General features: G+C 38.1%; 5 protein-coding genes and 1 non-coding gene across 9 annotated transcripts; 3 read left to right on the forward strand and 3 right to left on the reverse strand.

The window, feature by feature from the left end:
* Window positions 1-296: 296 nt before the first annotated feature.
* Window positions 297-3,612, forward strand: LOC111479222 (protein CYPRO4). The gene is made up of 2 exons (XM_023123778.1): window positions 297-2,125; window positions 3,025-3,612. Exons 1-2 carry the CDS (start codon window positions 455-457, stop codon window positions 3,304-3,306), a joined length of 1,953 nt encoding a protein of 650 aa, XP_022979546.1. The 5' UTR covers window positions 297-454; the 3' UTR covers window positions 3,307-3,612.
* Window positions 3,613-6,370: 2,758 nt separating this feature from the next.
* On the reverse strand, window positions 6,371-7,319 carry LOC111481117 (ethylene-responsive transcription factor ERF109-like). The gene has a single exon (XM_023126459.1). The coding sequence runs from the start codon at window positions 7,237-7,239 to the stop codon at window positions 6,394-6,396; it is 846 nt and encodes a 281-aa protein (XP_022982227.1). The 5' UTR covers window positions 7,240-7,319; the 3' UTR covers window positions 6,371-6,393.
* A 2,378-nt stretch (window positions 7,320-9,697) lies between these two features.
* Window positions 9,698-13,467, reverse strand: LOC111479859. Of its 2 annotated transcripts, none has more exons than XM_023124717.1 (3): window positions 13,370-13,467; window positions 13,169-13,253; window positions 9,698-11,467 (listed from the first exon to the last, which is right to left on the reverse strand). In XM_023124717.1, exon 3 carries the CDS (start codon window positions 11,424-11,426, stop codon window positions 9,957-9,959), a length of 1,470 nt encoding a protein of 489 aa, XP_022980485.1. In that variant the 5' UTR covers window positions 11,427-11,467; window positions 13,169-13,253; window positions 13,370-13,467; the 3' UTR covers window positions 9,698-9,956. The 2 variants fall into 2 exon arrangements, with proteins under 2 accessions (XP_022980485.1, XP_022980490.1); XM_023124722.1 differs by having other exon boundaries at window positions 13,375-13,440.
* Window positions 13,468-13,658: 191 nt separating this feature from the next.
* LOC111479268 (prostaglandin reductase-3-like) lies at window positions 13,659-23,113 on the forward strand. 3 transcript variants are annotated; one of them, XM_023123828.1, is made up of 19 exons: window positions 13,659-14,027; window positions 14,373-14,546; window positions 15,568-15,749; window positions 16,599-16,704; window positions 16,820-16,896; window positions 17,731-17,821; window positions 18,100-18,289; window positions 18,498-18,624; window positions 19,423-19,503; window positions 19,593-19,694; window positions 20,287-20,382; window positions 20,556-20,630; window positions 20,743-20,862; window positions 21,314-21,442; window positions 21,753-21,830; window positions 21,939-22,025; window positions 22,482-22,568; window positions 22,682-22,766; window positions 22,797-23,113. In XM_023123828.1, exons 1-18 carry the CDS (start codon window positions 13,973-13,975, stop codon window positions 22,730-22,732), a joined length of 1,908 nt encoding a protein of 635 aa, XP_022979596.1. In that variant the 5' UTR covers window positions 13,659-13,972; the 3' UTR covers window positions 22,733-22,766; window positions 22,797-23,113. The 3 variants fall into 3 exon arrangements, with proteins under 3 accessions (XP_022979596.1, XP_022979605.1, XP_022979589.1); XM_023123837.1 differs by having other exon boundaries at window positions 22,803-23,113; XM_023123821.1 differs by having other exon boundaries at window positions 13,660-14,027; window positions 22,682-23,113.
* Window positions 23,114-23,498: 385 nt separating this feature from the next.
* Window positions 23,499-23,570, forward strand: TRNAT-UGU. The gene has a single exon. It is a non-coding gene; the product is annotated as a tRNA-Thr (tRNA).
* Window positions 23,571-23,666: 96 nt separating this feature from the next.
* Window positions 23,667-27,653, reverse strand: LOC111480881 (B3 domain-containing protein Os01g0234100). The gene is made up of 8 exons (XM_023126104.1): window positions 27,527-27,653; window positions 27,349-27,435; window positions 25,973-26,004; window positions 25,740-25,902; window positions 25,451-25,657; window positions 24,977-25,036; window positions 24,679-24,766; window positions 23,667-24,602 (listed from the first exon to the last, which is right to left on the reverse strand). Exons 2-8 carry the CDS (start codon window positions 27,433-27,435, stop codon window positions 23,794-23,796), a joined length of 1,446 nt encoding a protein of 481 aa, XP_022981872.1. The 5' UTR covers window positions 27,527-27,653; the 3' UTR covers window positions 23,667-23,793.
* Window positions 27,654-27,774: the final 121 nt, after the last annotated feature.

The following is a 27,774-nucleotide window of genomic DNA, read 5'->3' on the forward strand; positions in this document are numbered from 1 at the left end:
GTTCCACGATTGAATATAAGATTTTTGAATATGGGTAACTTTATTTTGTTGGATTTAAAAAATGGGATATATTTTTATAATACTTAAGTTAATTGATATATACATATATATATATATATATCAAAACTTAATTTATTAATTTGAATACAAATAATAATAATTGATTTATAAATTCTAGCGTTTTAATAATTTGTGCTTGAGTTTGGTTCTTTCTAAAATTGTCGACAATTTCTGCAATCAATTCTTACACTATAAATACCCTAACGAACAAACCTGAATTTCAGATTAATTAACTGCCCTAAAATTTGTCTCCCAAACCTTCTGGGTCTCAAAAGAGTTCCAATTATCGCGATCAAATTTCTTGAAATTCCTCCTGATTTTCTCTTCCTAGTTCCTCGAATCCATCCCGGAATCGGAATCGTGTTTTCCTCATTTGCAGATCACACGGTCCGAAATGGGTACCGCGCATAGCCGCGACTGCGAGGATGTTGAACTTTCAGACTCCGATGAATTCAAGGAGGAGGAAGAAGAAGAAGAAGAAGAAGAAGAAGAATGCGACGAGGCTGGGACAGAATTGAAGCTAGATAAATCGACTGGTACTTCATCTGCAATTGATGATGTCGACGCCAAACTCAAAGCTCTTAACCTCAAGTATGGCTCCTCTTCCCCTTATCAGATACCTAATTCCAAGAATGCTGTAAAACTTTACCTTCATATCGGTGGAAACACCCCCCGAGCAAAGTGGATCGTCTCTGAGAAACTCACTTCCTACGATTTTCTCAAAACGGCGAACGTCGACGGAAATAATTACGACGACGAGGAGGAAGATGACGTTAGGGGTTACAAAGCCAAATCGTCGGGAGGGAGAGATCAGTTGCGTTGGGTACTCAAAGTAGGGGCGAAGATCAGAGCTCTGGTTTCGACAGAAATGCAAATGAAGATGTTCGGCGATCAGCGGCGTGTCGATTTTGTTGACAAAGGCGTTTGGGCTTTGAAGTTCCCGAGCGATGAACAGTATCGGAATTTCGTAACTGAATTCCAAGATTGCTTGTTTGAGAATGTTTATGGTCTTCAAGCGACTGATGAGAACAGGGTCAAGATTTACGGGAAAGAGTTCATTGGGTGGTTGAAGCCGGAGGTGGCCGACGATTCGATTTGGGAAAACGCTGATATTGAGTTCGGGAAGAGCCCTAGGTCGAAGACTCCGTCGGTGAGAACGAAGCACGACTTGATAGAGGAGTTCGAGGAAGCTGCTAATGGAGGAGTACAGAGCTTGACATTAGGGGCATTGGATAACAGCTTCTTGGTGAATGATTCAGGCGTTCAGGTTTACAAGAATCTAAGCCATGGAATTCACGGGAAGGGGGTCTCGTTGAAAGTTGGTTCAGGAAATTCCCCAAACATTGGTCGATCAACACCGAAGAAGGGTCTTCTCATGAAGGCTGAGACGAACATGCTTCTCATGAGTCCATTGAAGGAAGGAAAGCCCCACGCATCAGGGCTGCAGCAGCTTGATTTAGAGACGGGGAAAATAGTTACAGAATGGAAGTTTGAAAAGGATGGTAATGATATTACAATGAGGGACATCACGAACAACACCAAAGGATCGCAATTGGATCCTTCAGAGGCGACATTTATGGGGCTGGACGATAACAAGCTTTGTCAATGGGACATGAGAGACCGTAAAGGAAAGGTTCAGAACATTGGAGGTGCTGATAATTCACCGGTTCTGAACTGGGCACAGGGGCATCAGTTTTGTAGAGGGACAAACTTCCAATGCTTTGCTACGACTGGGGATGGGTCGATTGTTGTTGGGTCAGCTGATGGGAAGATTAGGCTGTATTCGAAGACGTCGATGAGACAGGCGAAGACAGCTTTTCCGGGGCTCGGTTCTTCGATTACTCATGTGGATGTTACTTATGATGGGAAGTGGATTTTGGGGACGACTGATACTTATTTGATACTCATTTGCACATTATTCACTGATAAAGATGGCAACATAAAAACTGGGTTCAGTGGTCGGATGGGCAACAGGATTCCAGCTCCGAGGTTGCTGAAGTTGACTCCCCTGGATTCCCATTTGGCTGGAGCAGACAACAAATTCCATGGTGGCCACTTTTCATGGGTAAGAAAAACTAGTTCTGAATTTGATCGCTTGAATCTTGCTCTGTTTTGTAGCTGGCTTGGTAGGTTGGTTGCTGTTGCTTAAGGTTTTATTATTGTCTTTTGGCTAAATATATAATTTCGATGCTAATGAAATGGACATTGAATTGAAAATTTATGTGCTTCAAATGCAACTTTTTACGGCCCAAGCCCACGGGCCCATGGCTAGTATATGGTCTTCTTTGGGCTTTCCCTTTTATACTTCCCCTCAAGATGTTTAAAACGCGTCTCCTAGGGAGGGGTTTCCACACCCTTCGGTCCCCTTTCCAACCGATGTGGGATCTCACAATTCACCCCCTTCAAAGTCCAGCGTCCTCGTTGGCACACCGCTCGGTGTCTAGCTCTAGTTTCATTTGTAACAGCCAAACCCATCGCTAGCAGATATTGTCCTTCTTGGATTTTCCCTTTCGGGCTTTCTCTCAAAGTTTTTAAAACGCGTCTACTAGGGAGAGATTTTTACACCCTTACAAAGAATGCTTCGTTCCCCACTTCAACCAATGTGGAATCTCACATTACCCAACAAAACTTGAGGGGCCATCGAAGTAGAAAATGGGAACCCTCGAGTAGTGAAGAAAATGATGGCGACTCTCGTCCTTTTCAACTATGATGTGATAGCAATCTCTTACTAACTTATTAGAGACGGGAGTAGAAAAGTGGGTGTCTTTGAAGATATATCAGTAGCTTCTTTGGTTTATGTTCACGTCATGTTGGTTACTCTATCATAGCTTCTGTTATTCCTACAAGGAATTTCCTTCATTACTTCAATCCATACAAAACTGGCATTTGAGTTTCTTTTCTTTTGCCTTCAGTCCGCAAGTTCCATACATGACCTTACAATCTTATATTGACAACGATTTTCAGGTCACCGAGAGCGGGAAACAAGAGCGTTACCTCGTTGCAACAGTGGGGAAGTTCAGTGTAATATGGGACTTCCAGCAAGTAAAGAACAGTGCACACGAATGCTACCGAAATCAGCAAGGACTCAAGAGCTGTTACTGCTACAAGATTGTGTTGAAGGATGAATCCATCGTCGAAAGTCGGTTTATGCACGACAAGTTTGCTGTCTTAGATTCTCCAGAAGCTCCACTGGTTGTGGCTACGCCCATGAAAATCAGCTCCATCAGCCTCTCCGGGAAGAGATGAGACGCCATTGTAACACGTCGACGATGTGCTTTCTCGTCTCCATTGATTGATGTGTTCCTGTAGCCATACTGCTGCTGCTGCTGCTTTCTTTGATAATCCCTTCATATGTAATTAGGAACAGTCCCCCCCTGCTTCTGGTCATATTTTGTTCATTATCACACTGAAAAATTTGTGTGTTTTAGGTAAATAGCTATACGATGCAAAAGTAGAACTGATTTTTAGGATGTATTTCTTATGTGTTCTTCATTGTGATTTTGAGTAAAATTTAAAGTTGTTAACAGTAATGGGTTGGTTATATTTTTCGTTTCGAAATTTAAGTTAAGCCTAATTGGACTCGGCTCCATTGATCGGCTACCATTTCTCTTCAATTAGGGCTAAATTTCTCGAAACTCCCAGTTATGCAGCATCATAGAATTGACACAACTATGTAGGGTGGACTAATTGTCCACAATAAATAATACGTTCGATAGTAATAATTTAGGTCCCACATATGCATATTCTTGTTGTGTGTGCATATCTAGCTCGTAGAGAGGCAACTTATTAGACATTAAAAAAAAAAATACACGGTTTTAAAAGGGAAAGAAAAAAAAAAGTATCTTTTCTGAAAACAAAGGAAAGTGGTTGAAAAGCATGATTTAAAAATAAATATGAAAAAGAATAAATGGATTCTTAATTTCTAAAAAGTAGAAGAAATATGAAAATAATTGTTCACATTTATTTGCTCAACCAATTGTTAGTTTATAATTATTACTAAAACTCATATTTAACCATAAACTAATCTCAATTAGTTGCATGTAAACAAAATTCAAATCTATAAATCCTCTTTTTAAAAACCCTTTATATTTTTTTTCATAAAATAATAATAATAATAATAATAAAATAAAGATACTGACACAACTATAATTCTTAAAATATGAGTTGAGATAATTTTACGAGTTTTATCAAAATTGGTTTAACTCAAATTCGAACATTTAACCTTTTATATCTAGTCTGGATATAGAGATGTCTACGAGACGAAGACATGAAAGCTTTTCCTCCCGCTATTTATTTTCACGAGAATCCTAACAAAGATTCTTTGCGCCTATATATATATATAGTTTTAAAATTTATTAGGATATAAATAAATAAATAAATCCCAATGAAACAAAAGTGGTTTCTTTATTTTATTATTATTATTATTATTATTTCCTAAAAGAAAACTATTAAAGTAAATAAACACGTGCTACAAAACTTTTTGGGCCTTTCACATTGGGTTTAAATTTATGGATAAAAAAACAATATATTAATTAGAATGCCTTAAATTAATGGGATCTTTGTGATGTAATCAAAGTTGACGTTGCTTCACACGTGTTTAAAATTTTACCCTTATTTTTTAAAAAAAATTATATATATTCCGTTCAAGTACGAAGAGTCAGAATGAAGGAGTATATATATTTTGGTCTCTCTCTTCACTTCCTGTCCCGAAACTGACTCAGAGTATAACACCAATTTACTTCACGCACTGCAACAAAGTTTAGTTCATGAGACTGCAACGCGAAGTTTCTTACTTTAGGCGGATCTTGTTGGTGCCACCTAAATGGTAGATTGGCGACGGATGTGTGTCGTTTGGAGTTGTCATTCATACACGTATCCCCAATGGAAGAATTAGTGATCTGTTCCCCAATAGATCATGGCCTTACCACTCGATCCCAAATGGGCAGCGTGACAAACGAAATAAAACAAAACTAGCTAGCTCCCTTTTCCCAATAACATATCAAAATTCTTACTTTCTCAAATCTTACATCTTTTGTCCCGTCGATATTGTTCCACTCTACTTATTAGCGTCTTTTAGAAGCTCTTCGATAATCCCAAACCTTCCAAAGTGAAGGGTTTATTTATTTTTATTTTTTTTGTTAAGCCACTCTCGCATTAGACATTATCTTTAAGTCACAATATACATCACAATATATCAAATTAGCGAAACATCTATAAGTTTCGCCAGAAGCATGCAAGACGAGGTAGTTCTTCTCCCTATCGGTCGAGCTGCTTCGCCCCTATCTCTAAAGTTCGTAGACAAAGCTCGTTTCGTACTGACTTACGAGCAAGTATAGTACTTGCCCTATCTCTACAGGGGCTTATGCACTCCACTCACTGTCGTATAAACGAGCATTAGAGCAAGCGAGCGAGAGAAGCCTTCAATTCAGGGGCTTCCCCCACTATATTCACTAACACGAGTTTAATTTTTTTTAATGAAATTAATTAGCAAAATTAAATTGCTTTATAGTTTAATAACTTAAAAAAGAATTAAAAAGAAAAAGTAGGACAAAAGAGGTGGGGACCATCATCACTTTACATCATGAACTTTTATCTACCACTCCTTTTTGTCTCTAGCATCAAATAAATAGAGCACATGCTAAATATGAACAACATGCTCAGATATTTAATAATATTTTATCGTTTCCTTCTTTTAGAAACCAAGTAAGAATATTTCCACGTGTTTTAAAACGTACAACTTGGCAAAGTGAGGCCACGTGGCGACAAATGATTCGTAGTTTTTTAGAAACGTGCATACTATGTTTCAGCAACCAAGGCTTCTTTCCCGTCCATCTCAGCCGACATCTATTGCTTTGTTACCTATTAAGATACTGTTTAATATTCCCTTTTAAAAATGCTAATATATATATATATATATACATTTTAAATCAAGTTTCTATATCTATTTTTTAAATAAATATAAATTATTATAACATAAAAATTAGACAGTAAATAACTATATTTACTTAGATATAAAATTGAATTTTAAAATTAATTTTGTAAACCTAAAAAGCTTAGAAATTTGAAAGAAATAAAAATTTGAGATTTTAGAAAATTAATTGGATTTTTTTTTAAAAAAAAAGAGTGATTTTCAGTGTTTTAATTTGAGTGAAATTGGAATGAAATTCAAACCTAAAAAAATTATAATTTAAAATTTTATTGATAAAATTAATGAGATGAGCTTTAAGCTATACATTGGGGTTTTACAAAATCTAAGATTTTCACTACAAAAATAGGAGTGAAAATTTTTCTGTTTTTATTATTTTTTTTCCTCTAGGAATCGAAAAATAAGGGCTACGAGAATTCCCAAATTCCAGTACTGGCGGAGTCCGGCGACTCGCCGCCGTGATACGTCATCAACGACGACATCCATTGATCTGCTTCATCCTTCGCAATCTTCCCCCAAATTTCATCATCATTTCCGACTCCAATTGCCGCCGTTGCCGCCGTCGAATTGCTACTGTTCTTCGACATTTCATTTTCCGGTCTCTGTTCTTGTTGCTCCGAACTCATCATTCTCAACGAATTATCCGTAAACGGAAAATTAAGCTTCGCTCGCGGCCCTCGGAACTCCCAAGCTGCCTTATCGTAAGCCCTAGCGGCCTCTTCGGCTGTATTGAACGTCCCTAACCAGACTCGGGTCGCGAGTTTCGGGTTTCGGATCTCGGCGGCCCATTTTCCCCAAGGTCGTTGCCTTACGCCTCTGTAAGTCTTCTTCGACCGTCTTTTGCCGCTCTTCTTCTCGTTATCGACTTGAGACGACGGCGGAAAGAAATCGCAGCCTAAACAACCGTCAATTCGACAAACGCTACATGTTTCGAAAACAGAGGGACCTAAAATGGCGTCGGTACTGGAACAACTGATGGAAGAAGTAGTTCCGGAGACAGAGAAGGAATCGGAAGCAGAAGCAGAAGCCACGGAGGTTGCGCAATCAAATGTAGGCGGCGGAATTTGAAAATCGTGCCAAAACCTATTATCCATGAAATCGGAATCGAAGGCCGTCCCTGAGACAACAGAAGTTAGCGCCGTGACGATAACAGAGAGCTCCTGATCTGCGGAGATAGGGCGGAGATAGGGCGGCGGAAGAGAGAAATAGGATTCCGAAAATTCAGTGGATCGAGATCGCTTGAGAGAGGACATGAGAGATAGAGAGAGAGAGAGGGAGAGAGAGAAATTGGGAATTGGAGATTAGAGGTTGAACTGAAGAGTGGGAGGGAAGGAGTGAGGTATATATACGGAGGGGGTGGTGACGTGGCAGGGAAACGAAAAAATGGCACGCGGTGGATTTTATTTTGAGACACGTTGGATTATTGTCACGTTTGTATAAATTTAATTAAAACGCGGCTGGAATTGGAATAAAGTTAAGGGTTTGGCGGTTTTGGTGAGTGGTTTTAAATACGTGGCTTTCCCATTTTAGTGGGCCCCACTCTTTCCAAGTGGATAAGATTTCAAATCTCCACTCTCCCTGACGAGCTGGAAAAAGCGAGGGATGACACTGGACCCAGTGGGGTTGGGTTGCAGTACACGTCATTATTAAATATTTATTTAAAAAATATCTTTAAAATTTTAAAATTCACTTTTAATTTTTTTTTAAAAAAATTAAAAATTTAATGTGAAAACGTTTCAAAAATATTTAAAATTTAAAATTTTCTGGAGTATCTTTCAATTTTTTTTTTAAAAAAAAACACAAAGTATTCTATATAAAAATTATTCATAAAATTATAAAGATATCACTAAAACTTTTTATCAACACCTTATAGATTATTTTCAAAATAGAAAAAAAAATAGTGATATCTATAAAGAATTGGATGTTGATGGCGATAGCAACGGTCAACCTCCAAGGGAGGCTGAACACATAAGACGGCAATGTCAGGGCATTGAAGAAGATGACAGCGTGACAACGAATGAGTGGCTGAGGGAAATGATTGGGAGAAAAAGAAAATAAATGATTTTTAGATTGAGTAGTCGCGAACTGTGGAAGAAATGTTAACTTGGGATTAAAGAGACTTTCGAGTTTAGAATTTCAAATCTAGAGACACGAGTGATTCTCTAATGCCCCTTTCCCACCTCGAGAGAAGCAACCTCTCGCGGGTTTTTAGTATCATAAAAAATGTGTCCAAAAATGATTTATTTTTTATTGTATAATTAAAAATTTATTAAATACAAAATTAAAAATTAAATAGAACCTAAAGAGATTTATTTAATATAATATAATATAATATAATATAAAATTTAATGATTTCTAATCGTGTTTCATAAACAAAAACACGATATAACGTTCACATTTTTTTCTTAAATAAATAAATAAAAAGTGATAAATATTGAGACCGGGACGAAAATATAATTCCAACCCAAACCCGTTTAGTTAACATGAATAAATTTTTTAATTTTACACATATTCTATCCTATTTACGACCGATTAAATAGACATTTTTAATTATGATTAAAAAAAATGAAAATTTATATGATGAGAGAGGTACTGTAAAAGAATAAAGGAGTAAATGAAGAATAATATGGATATGGACGATAAGTTGACTAGGTCAAAGTCAGAAGAGAGAGAATCGGACGGACACCGTGCATTACGTGTTTTTTTTTTTTTTTTTTTTTTTTTTTTTTTTTTTTTTTTTTTTTTTTTTTTTTTTTTTTTTTTTTTTTTTTTTTTTGTTTTTTTTTTTTTTTTTTTTNTTTTTTGTTTTCTTTCTTTATTTGTGCGTTGCTTAGGATTTAGTTGGAATATTTTTGAAGAACATTGGATGAAATGAACACATGCAAAACACATTAAACTTCCAACTCAAAAAAGTCAGAATAATAATAAATAAATAACATAAACAAAGTGCTTTGAATCTTTACTCGCCCCTTTTCAATTCATGCATCGTCAAAATCAAACGCGTAAATATCGAACTACAGTTCTGAGCTGAAGATTGAGAGTTGGTTTATGGTGGTTGTTTACAAGATTTGAAACCATCGACCCCATATATCATTTTGGTATATTTTATCATCACTCACATGTTTCTTAAGAGAACATTCAACGAGCTTAATTTTCAAATTTCTAAGATCAAGCTACTAAAATATGAAGGTTCGATATTCTATAGACAAGCCACTGAAATAAAGTTTTTCTTAATCATCATTTTCTCAAAATTTCTCTCCTTTGAACATGGTCTTAGTTCATTTATATACCCCTTTACTCATGCGTCTTATGCTATCAATTTTCGCCTTCGTTCATCCCCAACCCACATCGAAAGAGATTTGCTAATACCATATGTAACGTCCCAATTTTAGAAAAACGATGACAAAGATTTGTGACGGGTATTGTGAGGGCACTTTGGTCATTTTCATTTATCACTAAGAGAGCAATTCACTTATGTTTTCTCAGTTTCCTTTTGAGTGTGTTTATGTTTCGGAGTGTTTCACTCAAAGGACCCTTTTGAGTGTGTTCCGACCCTAAAATTAGAAAATTTAAAAATAGAGACCAGATGGAAAATTAGCAAAAAGATTGGGTAATTAAAGAACATAAAACACGGAAGGATATATTTAGCATACAAACTAAAAAGTATGTTTTATTTCATTTGGAAATGGTCGTTGAATGGAGAGAAGGTTCTGAAATGGAAAGAAAAAACCTTACATTAATCTTAAAACTTGAGCAGAGAGTAATTTACAGAGACTCAGACAAAGATCTTCATCTGTTACAGACACTGACAGTGACAGTTTCCATACGTTAAAAAGGACAAAGAACATGCTGGAGGAAGAAGAAAAAAACACAACACAGCCAGCCTCTCTTTCTTGTTTGGAGCTATTTCACAAGTTAATGACATAGAATGGATACAAAGGTTAGCTACCTGATCATCTTCATCATCCTTTTAGCTACCGAATGCAGCCAGGAACTTTCGCTTGCTTGCTGGATCTTCGTGCAAGACAACGACGTCGCTTACTTTGTCAAACAACTCCTCCAATCCGGGAACACCGAGGCTTTGGAAGTCCAAGGATTTCTTGTATCGCTGTAGGTATATTTCCTCGAAACATCCCAAGAAGATTCTACAAGAATAGCTTACGAGAATCTCCTGCAGCTCATGTTTGAATTGATCAAGACAATGTTCGTTGTTATTTTGGTTGGGTTTTCCTACACCCTTCTTCACATCGTGTTCTTCGAGGACTACTCTTTCTTCATCCGAGTATTCGTCCGATGAGCCTATGCCTGGAGCAATGTCGACAGTTTCTTCCAATGTACCCTTGCCTTTCTTGTTTTCTTTCCTTGATAATATCAACGGTGGGGCGCTCGGGCATGATCTGGAGTTTCGAAGGTAGATAGATTTCTTGTTGCCTTTACCCTCTACAACGAGGGTGTCTCCCATCTTCTTAAAAAGATTCACAAGCTTGATACCTGGCTCAGAAGTGTACAATGGCCTTCCAAAGACTCTCTGGTACTCGGCTCGAACTTTAGTTACGGGTAAGCACCCTCCAGAAAGTTCTAGCATCTTAACCAACTGTCCCTTCAGAACATTTAAGTCTCCTGTCTGCAGCCACCAAGCCGACTCGTTCTGATCTCCACACGAAACAGGACCTGTTGGAACCTCATTCAAACCAGATGGGAGACTCTGTGACCTCAAAGATGAAGATAAAGACTGAGTTACTACTGAAAAATCCCTTGAGTTGTAATAGTTCTGGGAGATCCCTCTAAAGATAATAGCTTCGTCTTCGTTTTGGCAATCCGGGTTATCGTTGATATGGCATCCCTTAAGATATCCAGAAATTTTGGCTGCTGCTCCACGGGAAGTCAACACCTTGGGGGCAAGAGCAAAGCCTTCACCACGAGCCACGGTGGGCCAGTCCCAAACAAACTTTCCAGCATTGCAAAGGGCAGATGAAACACCCACACCAGAAGGGATGACAAGTATCACATTATATCCACGTTGACCTAAAATGTGAAGTGCCGGAGCAAAATCGACATCTCCAGATATGAGCATAATGGAAGACGGGGGAGGGTTGTCTAGGGCAAAGAGAAACATATCGACCAGTATAGCCTTGTCGGCAGCATCTTTCCGACCATTTGGCACGTCAATTAGTTTGACCCCTGTTCTCTGGCACCCTTCTCTCAATCGTCTAGGAAATGCATTGAAATCCCCATATGCAGAAAACATCATAACTGCACCTTTTATTACAGGGTGCACTCGCAAAGCCATTCTTATATTACCAGCTACGTCTTCAGGGCGTACGTCACTGGGAACAGGGCAATTCTCAATATCCCACAGGATGGCCACAGGACCGTCTGGAGAACTTCGGGTTTGTGGACTTGGAGGAGTCTGAGAAACATTTCTGTTTAAGTCTTCCATTAGGATTTTCCTTTGCTCCAACGATTCAGATTATGCAAACACTGTTTTGACACATTTAAACAAGCCAGCTTATTATTTCCATTCAGAATCAAATGTTCCTAAGAAGGTTGACTAAATATAATGCATCAGATGAAAAAGCAACAACAAAAAGTGTAACAGCCCAAGCCCATTGCTAATAGATATTGTCCGCTTTGGCCCGTTACGTATCGTCATCAGCCTCACGGTTTTAAAACACATCTACTAGGGAAGGAGAGGTTTCCACACCCTTTTAAGGAATGCTTCGTTCCCCTCTCCAACCAATGTGCGATCTCACAATCCACCCCCCTTGGAGGCCAGCGTCCTTGTTGCCACACCACCCAGTGTCTGGTTTTGATACCATTTGTAATGGCCCAGGCTCACCGCTAACAAATATTGTTCGCTTTGGCCCGTTACGTATCACCGTCAACCTCACGGTTTTAAAACGCATCTACTAGGGAGAGGCCTCCACACCCTTATAAGGAATGCTTCATTTCCCTCTCCAACCGATGTTCACAAAAAGTGCCAAACTAGAAGTCATTCTTTTCCCTTTACTTTTCTTGGGCTAGGAAGTTTAGGACAAATTCCAAGAGAACAATTACCCCACAAAATTGAAATTCAAAGTCACAGTCACAGAATCAGAGCTATCCTGAACATATGAATTAAACTGGTACGAGGATTGGCAACATAAGTACCCAAAGTACATGGATTTGCTTATATAAGGTTATAGATACGTTATACGCACATATTATACAACATTCTAATTTTTCCAAATAATAAACTCAAAAACCAAACTATATATAAGTAACACAAACCCAAGTTTCCATTAACCATTCATTTGCCCAATCCAAACACAAATGGCATAGTCTCAGCCTTCCGAACCCCGGATTTTAAAGATCCAATCTATTAAACCATAAGTCAAACATCCTTTAGGGTTTTGACATCATGTAGAGCACAAAATGGGGAGAAATTGTACATTGCATTGAAATTAGAAACATCCTTTAGGATGAAAATATCCATCGATATTGATATTTTATCGGTATAGTCATAAGATCGACATCCCAATATCCATATTGACATCGATAATTTATACTTGGTGCCGAGAGATCGGCCTTTTCTTGTATACTTGCAACTGCCTGAGAAATTTGGTTAGAATCTACCTATCATTTTATGTTGAATACTTGGTGAATTACATCGGACTATTCTCAAGATTCCTACCTAATAATCTGAAGCCCAAATCATAGAGCCACTTCATTGCCACTCAGTTTTCATCTTGTTGATCTCCTCAGAAAACAGTCAACAAACGCAAATAGTGAAGACTCGGAGGAAATGGCTACAGTTTAGTCCCCATCAAACTATAGTAAATTCATTGCAGCTCAACATTTTGATCAACAAAAATTAATCTGTACACTAGCCATGTCAAAATTGAAGGAATTTCAGGGTAGAAGTAGAAGGGTTTTGGGGGACGCAGATTCTCAAAGACGAAAAACCAAAAACAACAACATTCCCAAAGGCGGCCCATCAAAACAGCTTTAATGAGGAAAAAGAAAACGAAAGAACAAATGAAACCCAGTTCATCGACAACCTACCGGATGATTTACCAATTACACACAAACCGACCATCAAATTGAATACGACTATAACCTTAAAAGATCGAATCCAACCAAATTCAACAGATAATTTCGATTAAACTACACAATTAGCACAAAACCCCAATAAACATGTACCTGGTAATGGTACAAGAGATCCTCAGCGTCAGCCGCCCTAACTCAACTAAGATCCTAAAGACAGAAATCAGAGTCCACAAGAGATCTGAAAGTAATTTAAAAGATGCAAAAGATCAGTTCGATGAACGAATTAAAGAAAATTTACGAGGAACAGTAAAGAGTCAGATACAGAGAGAGAGAGATGAAGAGTAAGGTGCGTACCTGACCTGAAGACGAAGAAAACGAGTATTTTTGGGGGAAAGAAAGATTCGATTTTTATGACGAAAAAAATCATAATTGTTTCTTATCTCAGAAGGAACTAGGCGATATTAAAGAAGAAAATATAGACTAAATTAATATATACATACATACATACATACATACATACATACATACATACACATACACTAATTTTTTTTTTATATTATTTAATTAATTATTTTTAGAATAAAAAATTATAATGGTTGGGATTCAAACCATTTGACGAGACATCTATTTCTTCCTCTAATATTGTGAAGAGAGCCATTTACTCTGTTTCCATTATGGGTTCATACACATGGCGATTGATTAATCAACAACTTCCTTTCGCTATCCAATTTCTCTTCGATATTCACAATCTCAGTCGGTCAAATCCTCTAATCTCATCCTACGATCGGCCAGTCTACAGCTGTGTTCATCCGTCGCCTACCGTTCAATTAATCATTCCTAATCCGTGCACGGAAATACGTGCTATATAGCTTTAGAGAGATGGGTATTGGCTGCTACCGCTTTTGATTGCTTCATCTAGTTGCTCTCACCTGTTATTCCGCCATCGCTGACTAGAGTATGGAGTTGAAACCTGCATTATCGGCTTTTGTCACCGGCGGAGCTTCTGGAATCGGTAATTTCGTTAATCTCGTCGAACTCTGCTCTTCCTATTGTTTGCGCTCCTGGTTGAATGAATCTGATTGCCTTAACCTCGATTCATTCGATTTAATCGTCAACGACCCGTTTTTGGTTTTTTGAATGAATTAGATTTATTAACTGGATCGTGGATTAGTTGGATTTGATTATGTGGATTCATGTCGTTCTTCTTCGACATGTTTGGATGATGGTTAATGCTAATTATGAAACAAAAATCAATTCATTTATCTTGAATGCAGTGCTGCTTTTCGTATGATGTTCTAAGATTTGGTACTAATGGCATGCTCGTTGTGTGATCTGTTTGGTGGTTTTTCCTGTTTAGGGAGAGCTCTCTGCTTAGCTCTTGGAGAGAAGGGAGTATTTGTGACTGTGGTTGATCTTTCTGAAGAAAAGGGGCAGGAAGTTGCATCCATTATCCAACAAAAGAATGCCAATCTTCACCCTAAGTTAGACATTCCTCCTGCAATGTTCATAAGATGTGATGTTACCAACAGAAGTAAGTGGAATCTCTTATCCTATAAATTTTCTTGGGTGGTTTTACCTTCTTATTGCGACTCTCTTGTAACGTTTAAGTTAATAACGTCATTATCGTCTTTGGATTGCTGCTAAATTACGTGATTTTCTGAAAAGGAACGGATTTCATCGACGAATCCCACCATCAATAGGGGAATTACAAAAAATTTCTCCAATTTAAAAGAAGATACAATGGCCATAAGTTTTTTTTTATGTTCACATTGGAGTTTAATGCTATGAATGGGTGTTCACTGCCATAAAAGTTACATGGTTTTTGCTTTGATTTGATGGCCCTTGTAATTTCTCCAAAAGTTTTGATCTATTTCTTCCTTTGTATAATTTCAAGTCTTTAATTCAGCTCGTAGCTTGACGTCATTCATACTTGTAATGTAACAATTCAAGCTCACCGCTACAGATATTGTCCTCTTTAGGCTTTCCCTTCAAGATTTTTAGAACGCGTTTGCTAGGGATAGGCTTCCACACCCTTGTAAAAAATGTTTCGTTCTCCTTCCCAACTGATGTGGAATCTCACATGTAAGGGGTATAGCGCTAATTATTTTAGTTTATTGAAAAAACTAAGGAAGAGAACTCCAATGATAACGTTTTCGAACTTTTACCAACCGAAGAGCCTTTAAGGACAAATTTCAGCTGTGGTATAGTAGGATGGACGCTGCTGAATTTCTTGCTTCTATTTGATATACTCTTTCTTATCATGTTGGCAATTGCACCCAAAATGTTATCTTTCACGGTTGAGAGACGTTTTTGAAATTCATGTCGGTAATAGGAGTTATTTGTAACTTGCCTTTATGACAAGGGTTAGCATGGAAAAAAGTAGAAAAAGTGGAAGCTACACCAATTTTATGCATTTGCATAATTTAATTTTATCTTGGTCACAGCAAACCAAAGTGTAGACTACTTTGTTTTGGGTTGGTTTCATATCCTCTACAAATTCATTTATTAGAGTACCGTTTACATAATCTTCACTCAATTTGGCTGGTGAGCAGATGACCTACAGAAGGCTTTCGGAAAGCATTTAGCAACATATGGAGGATTAGATATATGCATAAACAGTGCTGGAATTGCCAGCAAAATAGTATTTCATAATGATCAAACTGATGGTGCTCAAACATGGAGACGTATCATTGATGTCAACCTCATTTCTGTCATGGCATGCACTCAACTTGCGGTATGTTTTGATATGGGACTTGATTTTTCACCATACTTTTACTATGAAGTGTTCTTACTTTGTCGAGCCCAAATTTGGTTTTGATATTTGACTTGCGTGGTGGAATAGGAAACTCGATTAGTCTTTCTATTTGAGTTGCTCGGGGGATAGGAAATTCTACTCGTAGGATGCCTGGGTCTTTAATAAATTCACCATACCCTTCAACTCCATGCCATCTGCACAATCACATCATGTTTTCCATCTTTGGTTGGAACTATGATCATTTCAACCAATTAATCTTCAAGTGACATTTTGAACTCAGAACAATCCAGTCTCATAGTTACTGTGTGCATCCTTAATCCTATGAATTGTCTTGGTAAGGATAGAAATGTAACCGCCCAACAGTGAGGACGTTGGGCCTTGAAGGATGATGGATTGTGAGATCCCACATTGGTTGGAGAGGAGAACGAAGTATTCTTTATAAGGGTGTGGAAACCTCTCCCTAGGAGACGCATTTTAAAAACCTCGAGGGGAAGTCCGAAAGGGAAAAGTCCAAAGAGGACAATATCTACTAGTAGTGGGCTAAGTCGTTACAAGAAATTTCATAGAGATTGATTATAGTCCTTGATAATTTGATTTTTCTACACTTTTCCATTTAAATCTTTTGTGAAACTTATGATTTTATTCTTCATTTACATACAAATACCTCTCCCCGCTTCCCAAATGAGCCTATGGTTCGAAATATAACTGGATAGGTTCTTTATGGAACCGTGCATAGTTGGTCCCAAAATAGATGTCCTATTCAACTTCTTTTAGAGCTCATTCAGTAATAACTAATTTTTTGTTGCCCCTCGCTGCTGTGTGGATCAGATAAAAGCCATGGAATCAATGAAAAAGCCTGGTGTAATTGTCAACCTTGGTTCTGCTGCTGGTCTTTATCCACTTTCCTCAGATCCAGCATATACTGCATCCAAAGGTGTTTTATCTCTCATATCTTATGCGACGTGTTTTTCAAAACCGTTTATGATTAGTTATGTTTTAATGAATGAAGACAATTGCAAACCCGACTTCACATTTACGTTTATTTCCAGGTGGTGTTGTTATGTTTACTAGAGCACTCTTACCTTACAAACGCAAGGGGATTCGGGTGAATGTGCTTTGTCCTGAGGTAAGAAGATAAGTTTGAAGAGAGTGAACATCCTCAATCATCAAATATATGATTGCTAAAATGGACATGCACAAGATGTATGAGACAATTATTTTACGTTCAATTATTTCGGTTAACTTGGTCTCGTGACAATTATTTTACGTTCAACTTTCTTCTTCGTATTACATGGTATAGTTTCCTACTACATTTTTTCTTACGTGAAATGATTTTCAATTAGTAGAGTATTATCCCTTGGTTCTCTGCCTCTGGCTTCCTTGTGTTTTATCCAAATTCTTTTGCAATTTCAATCCATGTTTAGCTTCTGTAACATAGTCAACTTTGAGGTCCCATGTGTCATTTTTTGCGCATGGTTCTTTGTGAGATCTCACATCGGTTGGACAGAGTAACAATGCATTCTTTATAAGGGTGTGGAAACCTCTCCCTAACAAACGCGTTTTAAAACTGGTAGGTTGACGGTGATATGTAACGGGCTAAAGAAGATAGTATCTGTTAGCGGTGGGTTTGGGTTGTTACAAATGGTATCAGAGCTAGACACCGGGCGGTGTGTCAGCGAGGACGCTGGGACCCCAAGGGGGTTGATTGTGGGATCCCACATTGGTTGGAGAGGGGAACAATGCATTTCTTATAAGGGAGTGGAAACCTCTCCCTAACAGACGCATTTTAAAACCGTGAGACTGCCTGTGATACGTAACAGACCAAAGCAAATAATATCTGTTAGCGGTGGGCTTGGGCTGTTACATTCTTAGTCTGCATATTAACATTTTATTCCATTTGCGCTCTTTATTCATCGACAAGTACATTTACGTACATGTGTTGTCTAAACTTTCTTTGCAGTTTGTAAAAACAGAGCTGGCCGCGACAGCAGTAGGTGAAAAGTTCACAGAACGGATAGGAGGTTATGTTCCCATGGAAATGGTGATTGAAGGTTCGTTCTTCAATGCCGTTTCACCGACATTTTTTCATGGTAGACCAAATTGCCCTTCTATGAGAAAGACCACCAGGGATTATTGTATCAGATACTTTGGTGATGCTTTTAAATTGCATATTATAAAAATGGGCATTCATTTGTTTTCCAAGAAGACACTTGTAATTGATATCATTGTGTATCTAGTTAAACATGTCAGAAAGATGTTGCAAATCAAAACTGCTATCCTTTCCTTTTCCAAAGTCAGATTCTGATATCCCATGCTTCCTGCTTTTTAGGTACTTTTGAACTAATCACTGATGAGAGCAAAGCTGGTTCATGCCTATGGATTTCAAACCGCAGAGGGATGGAGTACTCGCCCACCCCTGCAGAAGAAGCAAAATACTTGCTTCCTTCCTCGAGTTTAAGAAAAAATTCTTCATCAACATTTTTTCAGAAAATTGAAATTCCCCAAAGTTTTGACAAAGTGTGCGTAATGTTCTATGCTTTCGCCCTATTTTTGTTTGAGATTATCTGGATTTTAACTCATTTGGAAATTTCTTCTGTTTACCCAAAGATTCTATTATGTGCCATGCCATGTCCTTGTTGTAGCATGTTGGCTACCATGTTCTACGTTGATTTAGTCGTTCATCACTGGTCAGTAATTGCTTACAGTTTCATTTAACTATTCTTCTAGAGTTGTTCATACTCTGAGCCACAACTTTCGTGAAGCAACTAGCATGGTGCATGCACCATTGAGATTGCCAATCAAACCAGATCAAGTTCTTGTGAAAATCATATATGCGGGTGTAAATGCAAGCGATGTAAGTTTCTAAGTCTCAAGTCCCAATAAAATTTATTGTTCTATAGTGTTCACCATGTTCTTCATGCAGAAATTTCATAAATACTTCTATATTCTTATTCGTTTACGTTTTTTGTGTTCGAAAACCTTAGTGTCCTTTATAATTTGTAACTGCACCTTTTCATTTTATCAGAATCAGGTTCTGTCTGGTATAGTAGCTCAAGGGTCATAAAACTTTATGAGGGTAATTGTCCTAGAAAGATGTTTTTTTTTTGTTTTACTCTTAACTCGGACACTGAAAATTTCTTCAAATCACCAACTTTTTCCCTTCTCAATGGTTACTTCTGAGTCCTAAATATGATTTTCACGCATAAAAATTCATCTTCTTACTATTCAAGTCTAAGCATAAACTCACTGCTAGCATATATTCCTCTTTGAGTTTTTCCATTCGGGCTTCCCCTCAACTAGGGAGAGGTTTTTACACCTTTAAAAAGAATGCTTCGTTCTCCTCTCCAACCGATGTGAGGTCCCGCACCAAGTACATACCTATAGTGTTGTTACCCACAATGGTATGAACAGTTGGGTAACTTTCTTATCTTTAGAAGAAAAGGACTTTTGTCAATAACATAAACGGCACGATTGATTAACAATAGGAAAAAGGTCAACTTCATCATGTCAGGACATGAAATCTAGTGTTTTCTTTCCAATTATTTGACTCTTTTCTTATTATTCTCACAGTTTAAAGGACTACGATGCCCCACCTCTAAGTTCTATTGATGCAGTAATATATGTATTTCTCTTCTAACGGTATAATTTACAGGTTAATTTCAGCTCAGGTCATTATTTCAGCAACGGCAACAAAGATCTTCAGTCTCTCCTTCCATTAAATGCTGGTTTCGAGGTCTCAGGGTTAACTGTTTGATCTTAGGTTAATAAGACCATTGCTTCGGGTGGTTGTACTTAAAATAATAAAATTTCTGTTCATTCCAGGGTGTGGGAATAATTGCAGCTGTTGGTGATTCTGTCAATCACCTGAAAGTTGGAACTCCTGCAGCAATGATGACATTTGGAAGTTATGCTGAGTTTGTGACGGTGAAGTTCTTTTATAAACTTTGGCTCTATAGTTGTCGCTTGGGATGATTTGCTCATCTATATGCATAGTTTGTTTTCAAGTTCTTCAATCTCAAACTTATAAGATGATTATGATTGCATATGTCAATGATTTTGGATGATTTCTTTGTGGAGTTTTATTTCTGGGTTGTTTCAGTGCTGCCTAATGGTTTGTTGTAATGCTCCTAGTTTGTTCTGTAACAACAGTGGCTTGGGATGTTATAAATGGTATTGGAGCCAGACACTGAGCGGTGTGCCAATAAGGACGTTTGGTCCCCAAGGGGGGTGGATTGTGAGATCCCACATCGGTTGGAGAGGGGAACGAAACATTCCTTATAAGGGTGTGAAATCCTCTCCTTAGTAGCCGCGTTTTAAAACCGTGAGGCTGACAGCGTTATGTAACAGGCTAAAGCGGACAATATTAGCTAGTGATGGGTTTGGGATGTTATTTTTTCTTATCATCAAATGAAAAATTTTCACTTGTCAAAAAGAATATATTGCAATTGTCAATGTCGGGAGTATGTACCGACAACTATCTTTGTGGTTATTGATGCTTTTGTTTTCACTTGAGTAGGTTCATTCAAAACATATCCTTCCTGTTGCAAGACCCGATCCAGAAGTTGTTGCCATGCTGACTTCAGGATTAACAGCATCAATTGCTCTCGAAAAGGTTTTTGCTGAAAATTGTGACCATTTCCTTCTGCTGACTGATTTAATTACGTTTTCTACTAACAAATCTTATCAACTTCTGTTTTTTGCACGAAATTCTCTGATCATTTTATGCTTCACTTAAATGTTAGTTCTCTTGTATGCTGATAATTTCTGCTTCCACCGTTGATTTAGGCAGCGCAAATGGAATCTGGAAAGGTTGTTCTTGTTACTGCTGCTGCTGGAGGGACTGGCCAATTCGCTGTCCAGGTTTGATCATATTTAAAAGGATGTTAAGAGATATCTCAACTATGTAGATTGGAATTTTTTTTGTTTAGTCCTATGAGAAAATTCCTTCTAACTCACCTCCATCCTGGTACAGCTTGCCAAGTTAGCTGGAAATAAGGTTGTTGCAACATGTGGTGGTAAGGACAAAGCCACGCTTTTGAAACAATTGGGAGTTGATCGAGTTATAGATTACAGATCTGAAGACATTAAAACTGTACGTTTCGAAAATCATTTAAAATTTTTCATGATCTTTTTTCCGAGTTTTATTGTTTAGTGCAGGTGCTAAGTAGAAACTGAAAGGAAAGCTGTAACCACCCAAGCCTGCCGCTAATTGATATTGTCTCCTCTAGTCCGTTACGTATTAGAGCCATACATTGGGCGGTGTGCCAGCGTGGACGCTGGCCCCCCAAGATGGGGTGGATTATGAAATCTCACCTCGGTTGGAAAGGGGAATGAAGTATTCTTTATAAAGGTGTAGAAACTTCTCCCTAATAGACGAATTTTAAAACCGTGAGGCTGACGGCGATACATAATAGACCAAAGCAGACAATATTTACTAGCGGTCGGCTTGGGGTGTTACAAAAGCTTTGCTTGCTTTCCCATAGTTTTAATTAACTATAAATTTATTTCAAGGAGAGGCATATTTATGGTTCTCAGTTCTCCAGGTTTTAAAGACAGAGTATCCTAAAGGCGTCGATATCATCTATGAATCGGTCGGAGGCGATATGTTTAGTCTGTGCTTGAATGCATTGGCAGTCTACGGACGACTAATTGTGATCGGAATGATCTCACAGGTTAGTTTTCAAGAAGTTTCCTATGTTCATCCTGTTGTTTTATACTTGAATGATCCACAAATTGAATTAAAGAAGCACTGGCTCCAATATTTTACTTTGGATATCACAAGAGCAGAACCTGTAATAAATCCTTGTTTAGGATCAGATGATCTTCCTCTACTTTTTCTCGTTTCTAGTAATTTTGTTGTTCATAGCTCAGCGATTAAGAAATCTCTAATTCTTCCATAAAGTCATAGGTTTAAATCTTGACCCCACATGTATAATCGAGTTAGTCTGTTCCTGTTTTGAATTTCTTGCTGCGTTGTTTCAGTATCAAGGTGAACAAGGGTGGGAGCCATCAAATTACCCAGGAATTTGTGAGAAAATTCTGAAGAAGAGCCAAACTATTGTATGTTTCCGTATCCTTAGATTCGATAAAAACTCGATAATGACTGTTATGTTCCGACTTTCGAAACAAAAAATCTTACCTGCTTCACTTTGAGTTCTTAATCTTCAGGCTGGGTTCTTCCTCATACAATATGCTCACCTCTGGCAACAACATTTGGATACACTCTTTCGTCTTTTCTCCTCAGGCAAACTGAAGGTATTGCTTAAGCTCTCTGCTTTGAACTGCCCATTTATCGTGATCGTGTCAGTTCTCGTGTGGTTCTTTACTTACTAGACAAAGATTAATATACTTAGACGTAGCGAGCATATTCTATATCACTGCTCACCAATATTGTGAGATCCCACATCGATTGGAGAAGGGAACGAGTGCCAGCAAGAATGTTGGGCCCCGAAGAAGGGTGGATTATGAGATCCCACATCGGTTGGAGAGGAGAACGAAACATTCTTTATAAGGGTGTAGAATTGTCTCCTTATCAGATGCGTTTTAAAACCTTGAGGGAAAGCTCAAAGAGGACAATATCTGTTAGCGGTGGGCTTGGGCGGTTACAAATATGATATACTGCAGAAAATTTACATGGACAATATCTCACTGAAATTCTAATACATCCTTTGTTACTTCTTTCAACGTTGGTGATCAAAATCATCTGTACAGGTTTCCGTGGATCCGAAAAGGTTTTTAGGCGTCCAATCCGTCGTAGACGCTGTTGAATATCTTCATTCGGGCAAAAGTGTTGGAAAGGTATAGCTTTCTCTTTCTCTGGAACAATGTTCAGAATGTATGAACTTCCAAATAGTTCTGTTACTACAACCTACTCTGAAACAAATACTTTGGGTCAAAACAAAACAAAACAGGTTGTTGTTTGCATTGATCCAACCTTCATTGAACCCAAGCCAAAGCTCTGATCCTGAAAATGATACCAACTTCGGAGCAGCCGTGCAAGAACAAGAACAAGAACAAGAACAAGAACAAGAACAAGAACAAGAACAAGAACAAGAACAACGTAAGCTAATTCCGCTGCAAAGTTCTAAAGATCCAAAAAACCATGCAGGGAAGCCTCATGGATGAACAATGAATCCCATTTTCTTTGTTGAAAAGAAACAGCAATAAGATTGGTTACAGAGTTCATCTATAGACTATGGTGGCTGCTGAGAAATCTCCAAAACCATGTGTTGCAGGAACTCTGTTGACTGTCCATTTCAATTATTATTTTTAGTTTAGTTTAATATATAGTAAAGAGACCGATGTGCGTTTTCATATATCAATAACGTTTGCATTTAGTTTCACGAGCTCCATAGTAGATATTGTCCGTCTTAGCCCGTTACATATCGCCGTTAGACTCACAATTTTACAATTTTAAAATGCATCTACTAGGGAGGTTAATAATAAAAAATCTAGAAAATATGTGCTTAAGTCACGATGACCATCCTATTTAAGATTTAATATATAATGTTATGTAATAGGGTCGGGTAATCGTCTTTGTCAGAATAATTTATGTCCATTTATGAGCATAATTCAACTAGTAAATATATTATTATCGTAAAAAGCAACGGTCAATTTATTTAGTTTTTTTACAATGAATTAATTTATTTGACCCAATACTATTTACCATATTTATACTTACTTTTTCTTTAGATTTTATATATTTTATTTCACCGTGAATAGCAAGATGCCCCTATAGCTCAGTGGTAGAGCGTCAGTCTTGTAAACTGAAGGTCTGTAGTTCGATCCTGCATGGGGGCAAATTTTCCTTTTTTTTTTCGAATTTTCACAATAAATACTCCATTTTTGTTTCATAACTAATTTTTATTTCAACCAAAGAGAGAAAAAGACAGAAAATATCCAAATGCATCATGAAACTAAAAAAAGTTATGGCAAAAAGTTTGATACATTACAGCACAAAATAAACCTACTGTTCACACCCACGAAGAACCTTCTCTGCAATTTGTACATCATCCCTTCCACACTACCAAGGGGCACTGGCCACTTCCTTGAACAATGTCTCCATATTCCCACCACCATCAGTGTTCTCCAGACACTGAATTTCAGCTTCTAGTTGCTTTACAGCAGATCTTGCTTCCATGATTTTCGCTACAAGCGTTCGTATTTCCTCTTGTGTTGAGTCCCGTTTCAGCTCCGCTTTTCTTTTCATCTCTATTTTTATTGAGAGAGTCAGTAATCGGTAGATTCGAGATCGAAGAAACGCCACGTTCATTCCTAGACCTTCAAAGGCTGTCAGACTTTTGTCCCAAGTAGTAAAATGTTCTTGTGAGGTGCTGCCAACCTTGCATGCTCTAATGGCATCAGCTATGTTGATGGTCTCTGATATAATTCCTGAAACAAGTTTGTAGTTCAGACCCTCAAGGATATGCTCGTGAAGAAATGCTTTCTGACTAGAGCATAGCTCGAAGTATTTTGCTCTAACGTGACTGGAGAACTCGGAGTCGATGATCAAGCCATTGACTGAAATGATGAAATCATTCAAACTCTTCACTTTTTCGAAATCTGGAGTAGAGTTCGATAAACGAATTCCGTTCATAGAGTTGGAACCAAAACTGTTTCTGTTGTTTTCAGACTCTTCTAGCACAGGCATCATCTCAGTATCTTTATGCACACGATCACTTGTTTGCCCGTGATCTTTATGGATATCTATTGCAAGGGAGACGGGATTGTCGCATTCTTCATTTTTCACGGGATGGATGTCTGCCTCTTTGCTATTTACATTGTCAAGGGCCATTTGTTTCTCCTTCATATAAGGAACATTTTCTTTGCTATCTACATTGTTGAACGAAATCTATCAGCACGGAGAGCTCGTATTGTCCCAAATATAGAAGTATAAAACAAAACTTACAAAGAGGTGTTTGTTTATTGTAGGCCCTACGTTCAAAGCCTGGAGCACCACCATCCTCAGCTACAGCATTGGATCTCACAATGTAAACCTAAAAACAGCAGGGACAGACGACCACTGAGAGATCTAAAACACTTAAATCTCAAAAACTGAGTAAAAAAAGTTGGCACCCGAATGACTGATCCTAAGTTTTCTTCGTAGCAACCTATTTTATCGAATCATCTCTCCACCCATAAGCTTAGGATGATGGGTTATGATAAATTTAATCTTATATCAATATTAAATGGGTTTGAATACTAACCGGTTCAAAGCCTGGAGCACCACCATCCTCAGCTACAGCATTGGATCTCACAATGTAAACCTAAAAACAGCAGGGACAAACGACCACGAGAGATCTAAAACACTTAAATCTCAAAAACCGAGTAAAAATGTTGGCACCCGAATGACTGATCCCAAGTTTTCTTCGTAGCGACCTATTTTATTGAATCATATCTCCACCCATAAGCTTTAGGATGATGGGTTATGATAAATTTAATCTTATATATCAATATTAAATGGGTTTGAATACTAACCGGTTTCCTCTGATACCTTGTTAAATCATCACTCAACTCAACCAACTGAAGAACTTAAGCTAATTTTAACTATTATGTTATCAAGATCTTCATCGAAGTTGAACGTTTCCTAACGTTGAACTTCAACACCTACTACTCGACCAGTTATGGAAGGTGCGAAACAATTGATAAGAAAAATCAAATGAAGCTAGAGGAACAGTTACCATAAACTTGTTAGGCATAACCAAATGGAAAACTAGAACATCTCCTTGCTGTAAGTTGTGAGCCAGTGAGAAACCTCTCCATCCAGCACTCAACCCTGTTTTTTCAGATAGATACTTTGTTTGAAATCCCATTCCACTTTCATCTTGTAAGATCATTGCAGTATCCTGCCTTGGCAAATGGCTATCACAGAATCCCCTTGGAAGACCCTGCGGCCACAACGCGCAATGATCAAAGGATTTGCTGTAGTAATCGACATTTTGGATACAAGTTAATAGCAAGTCAGCTTACCAGCCAAAATCCTCCGGTGATATGTGATGGGAGCATAACCTTAATAAAACTGGGATAACCAGGGGGCAGTTTTGCTTGAACCTCCTTTGCTTGTGCCATAACAATGGAACGAGATTGGCGATCATTGTATATGCTATCAATGGTTGTTCTTTTGAATTTTACACTACAAGTAAATGACATAAGATAAGATTCGAAGATAGCTGCATGCATATAATTGTAATGTGACCTCGTACCTTCTAGGGTGTGAAAAGCTTTGAGCCGTTTCCTGATCAAGAATTTTGCAAACTTTTGTTCAGTATAAAATCACATGAAAAAGGTAGATATCATAAAATGCAAGAATATTCCAGATGGAAGATATAAATCTGATATAGATGCAAAAAGGAGAATCTATTTCAAAAAATTATAGCGGTCTAGAAGGAATGGGTTCCATGGAGAGATTGCATGTGAGATCCCACATCGGTTGGGGAGGAGAACGAAGCATTCTTTTTAAGGGGGTAGAAACCTCTCATTAGTAGATGCGTTTTAAAAGCCTTGAAGGGAAGCCCGAAAGAAAAAGCCCAAAGAGGACAATATCTGTTAGCGGGGGGCTTGGGCCGTTACATGATAAACGAAGAGTGATTATAAGCCCCAGACATGGATGGCTTGACTCACCAAAGAAGCACTCAAACAAAATCATCATTGTTTATCAGCTGTCCGAAGTATATCATAAGCATCATAACCATGGATTAAGAAGATTGAAGAATCCCATGGTACAAGACAAGCAAACCAGTGCATGTCAATCAAAATTCATAAGCATCATAACCATGGATTAAGAAGATTGAAGAATCCCATGGTACAAGACAAGCAAACCAGTGCATGTCAATCAAAATTCACTTGGAAGTCAGTACAGGACTGAGATTGCTAGTGCATGTCAATCAAAGTTCACTTGGAAGTCAGTACCAGACTGAGATTGCTAGTGCATGTCAAAGTTTTTAAAACGAGTTTGCTAGGGAGAGGTTTCCACACCCTTAAAAGAATGCTTCGTTCTCCTCCATCGCCCACTGTCTGGAAACCTCTCCCTAGGAGACGTGAAAGTTGGAAAGGGAAAGCACAAAGAGGACAATATCTGTTAGCGGTGAGATTGGACGGCTACATGTATAAAGTATAAAGTAAAGACGAGAAAAGAGAGAAACAAACATGCATCACAAATCTAAGCAAAATTGAATCAGTCATGTAATCACTAACACCAAAGAAGAGAAAACTCAGCTGCTATCTATTCCAAAACTTCAACTAGAAGTCTACCACAAGTTCATGCATCCCAGCAGCTCAAACTCATAGATTGACTCAAGTGGAGCAATTGCATGTGCCATCTCTAGCCTTACAGGCATTATTACAACCAATTCGTCTGCATGTCAGAGTTATCATTTTCAAACTCCATCACACACTTCATGGGGCTTGAAAATGACAACGACATCTTAAAAGGGTTCTTCAGAACAAAGTTTGAAGGCAAACATTCCATTAGGTATTATTAAAATCAGAACAAACTCCATTTCTGATTAGAACAACGGCGACCCAGAAGAGAACAGAGCATACAAAAACAGAGAGAAACTGTGAACTGGGTATCACTCACTTGATCATAACTGGTACCCGGTGGTGTTATTGAGGCCCAAGATTTTCTCCTAAACAGCTTCTCCTTCCTTGGTCTACCCCGATTCATCTAGAAAAGGAAACACAAAGAAAATGAAAGCTTAGAACAGGCAGAATCCGAAATGCAAAACAGAGAAGAAAGAGAACAGAGGAAAATGGACCTTGGGAGAGTAAGGGGCGGAAATTTCTGTGTGATTCTGAAGAATGAGTATTGGTATGGAGGATGATGAAATGAAATGAAGTAAGGGGACCCACTTGTTCGCACTGTTCCAAGACAACGAACGGCCTGGTCAGTGCTACTGGTCACTCCCTTTCGAGATCATTATTCGCATCCAACGGGCAGGAATGGAGAAATCGTATGACGGAACTCTACAATGACACCAACCTCTTAACATTTTTTTACAATTTA

This window comes from Cucurbita maxima, unplaced genomic scaffold (genome assembly GCF_002738345.1).
Source record: "Cucurbita maxima cultivar Rimu unplaced genomic scaffold, Cmax_1.0 Cma_Scf00001, whole genome shotgun sequence".
Lineage (NCBI taxonomy): Eukaryota > Viridiplantae > Streptophyta > Magnoliopsida > Cucurbitales > Cucurbitaceae > Cucurbita > Cucurbita maxima.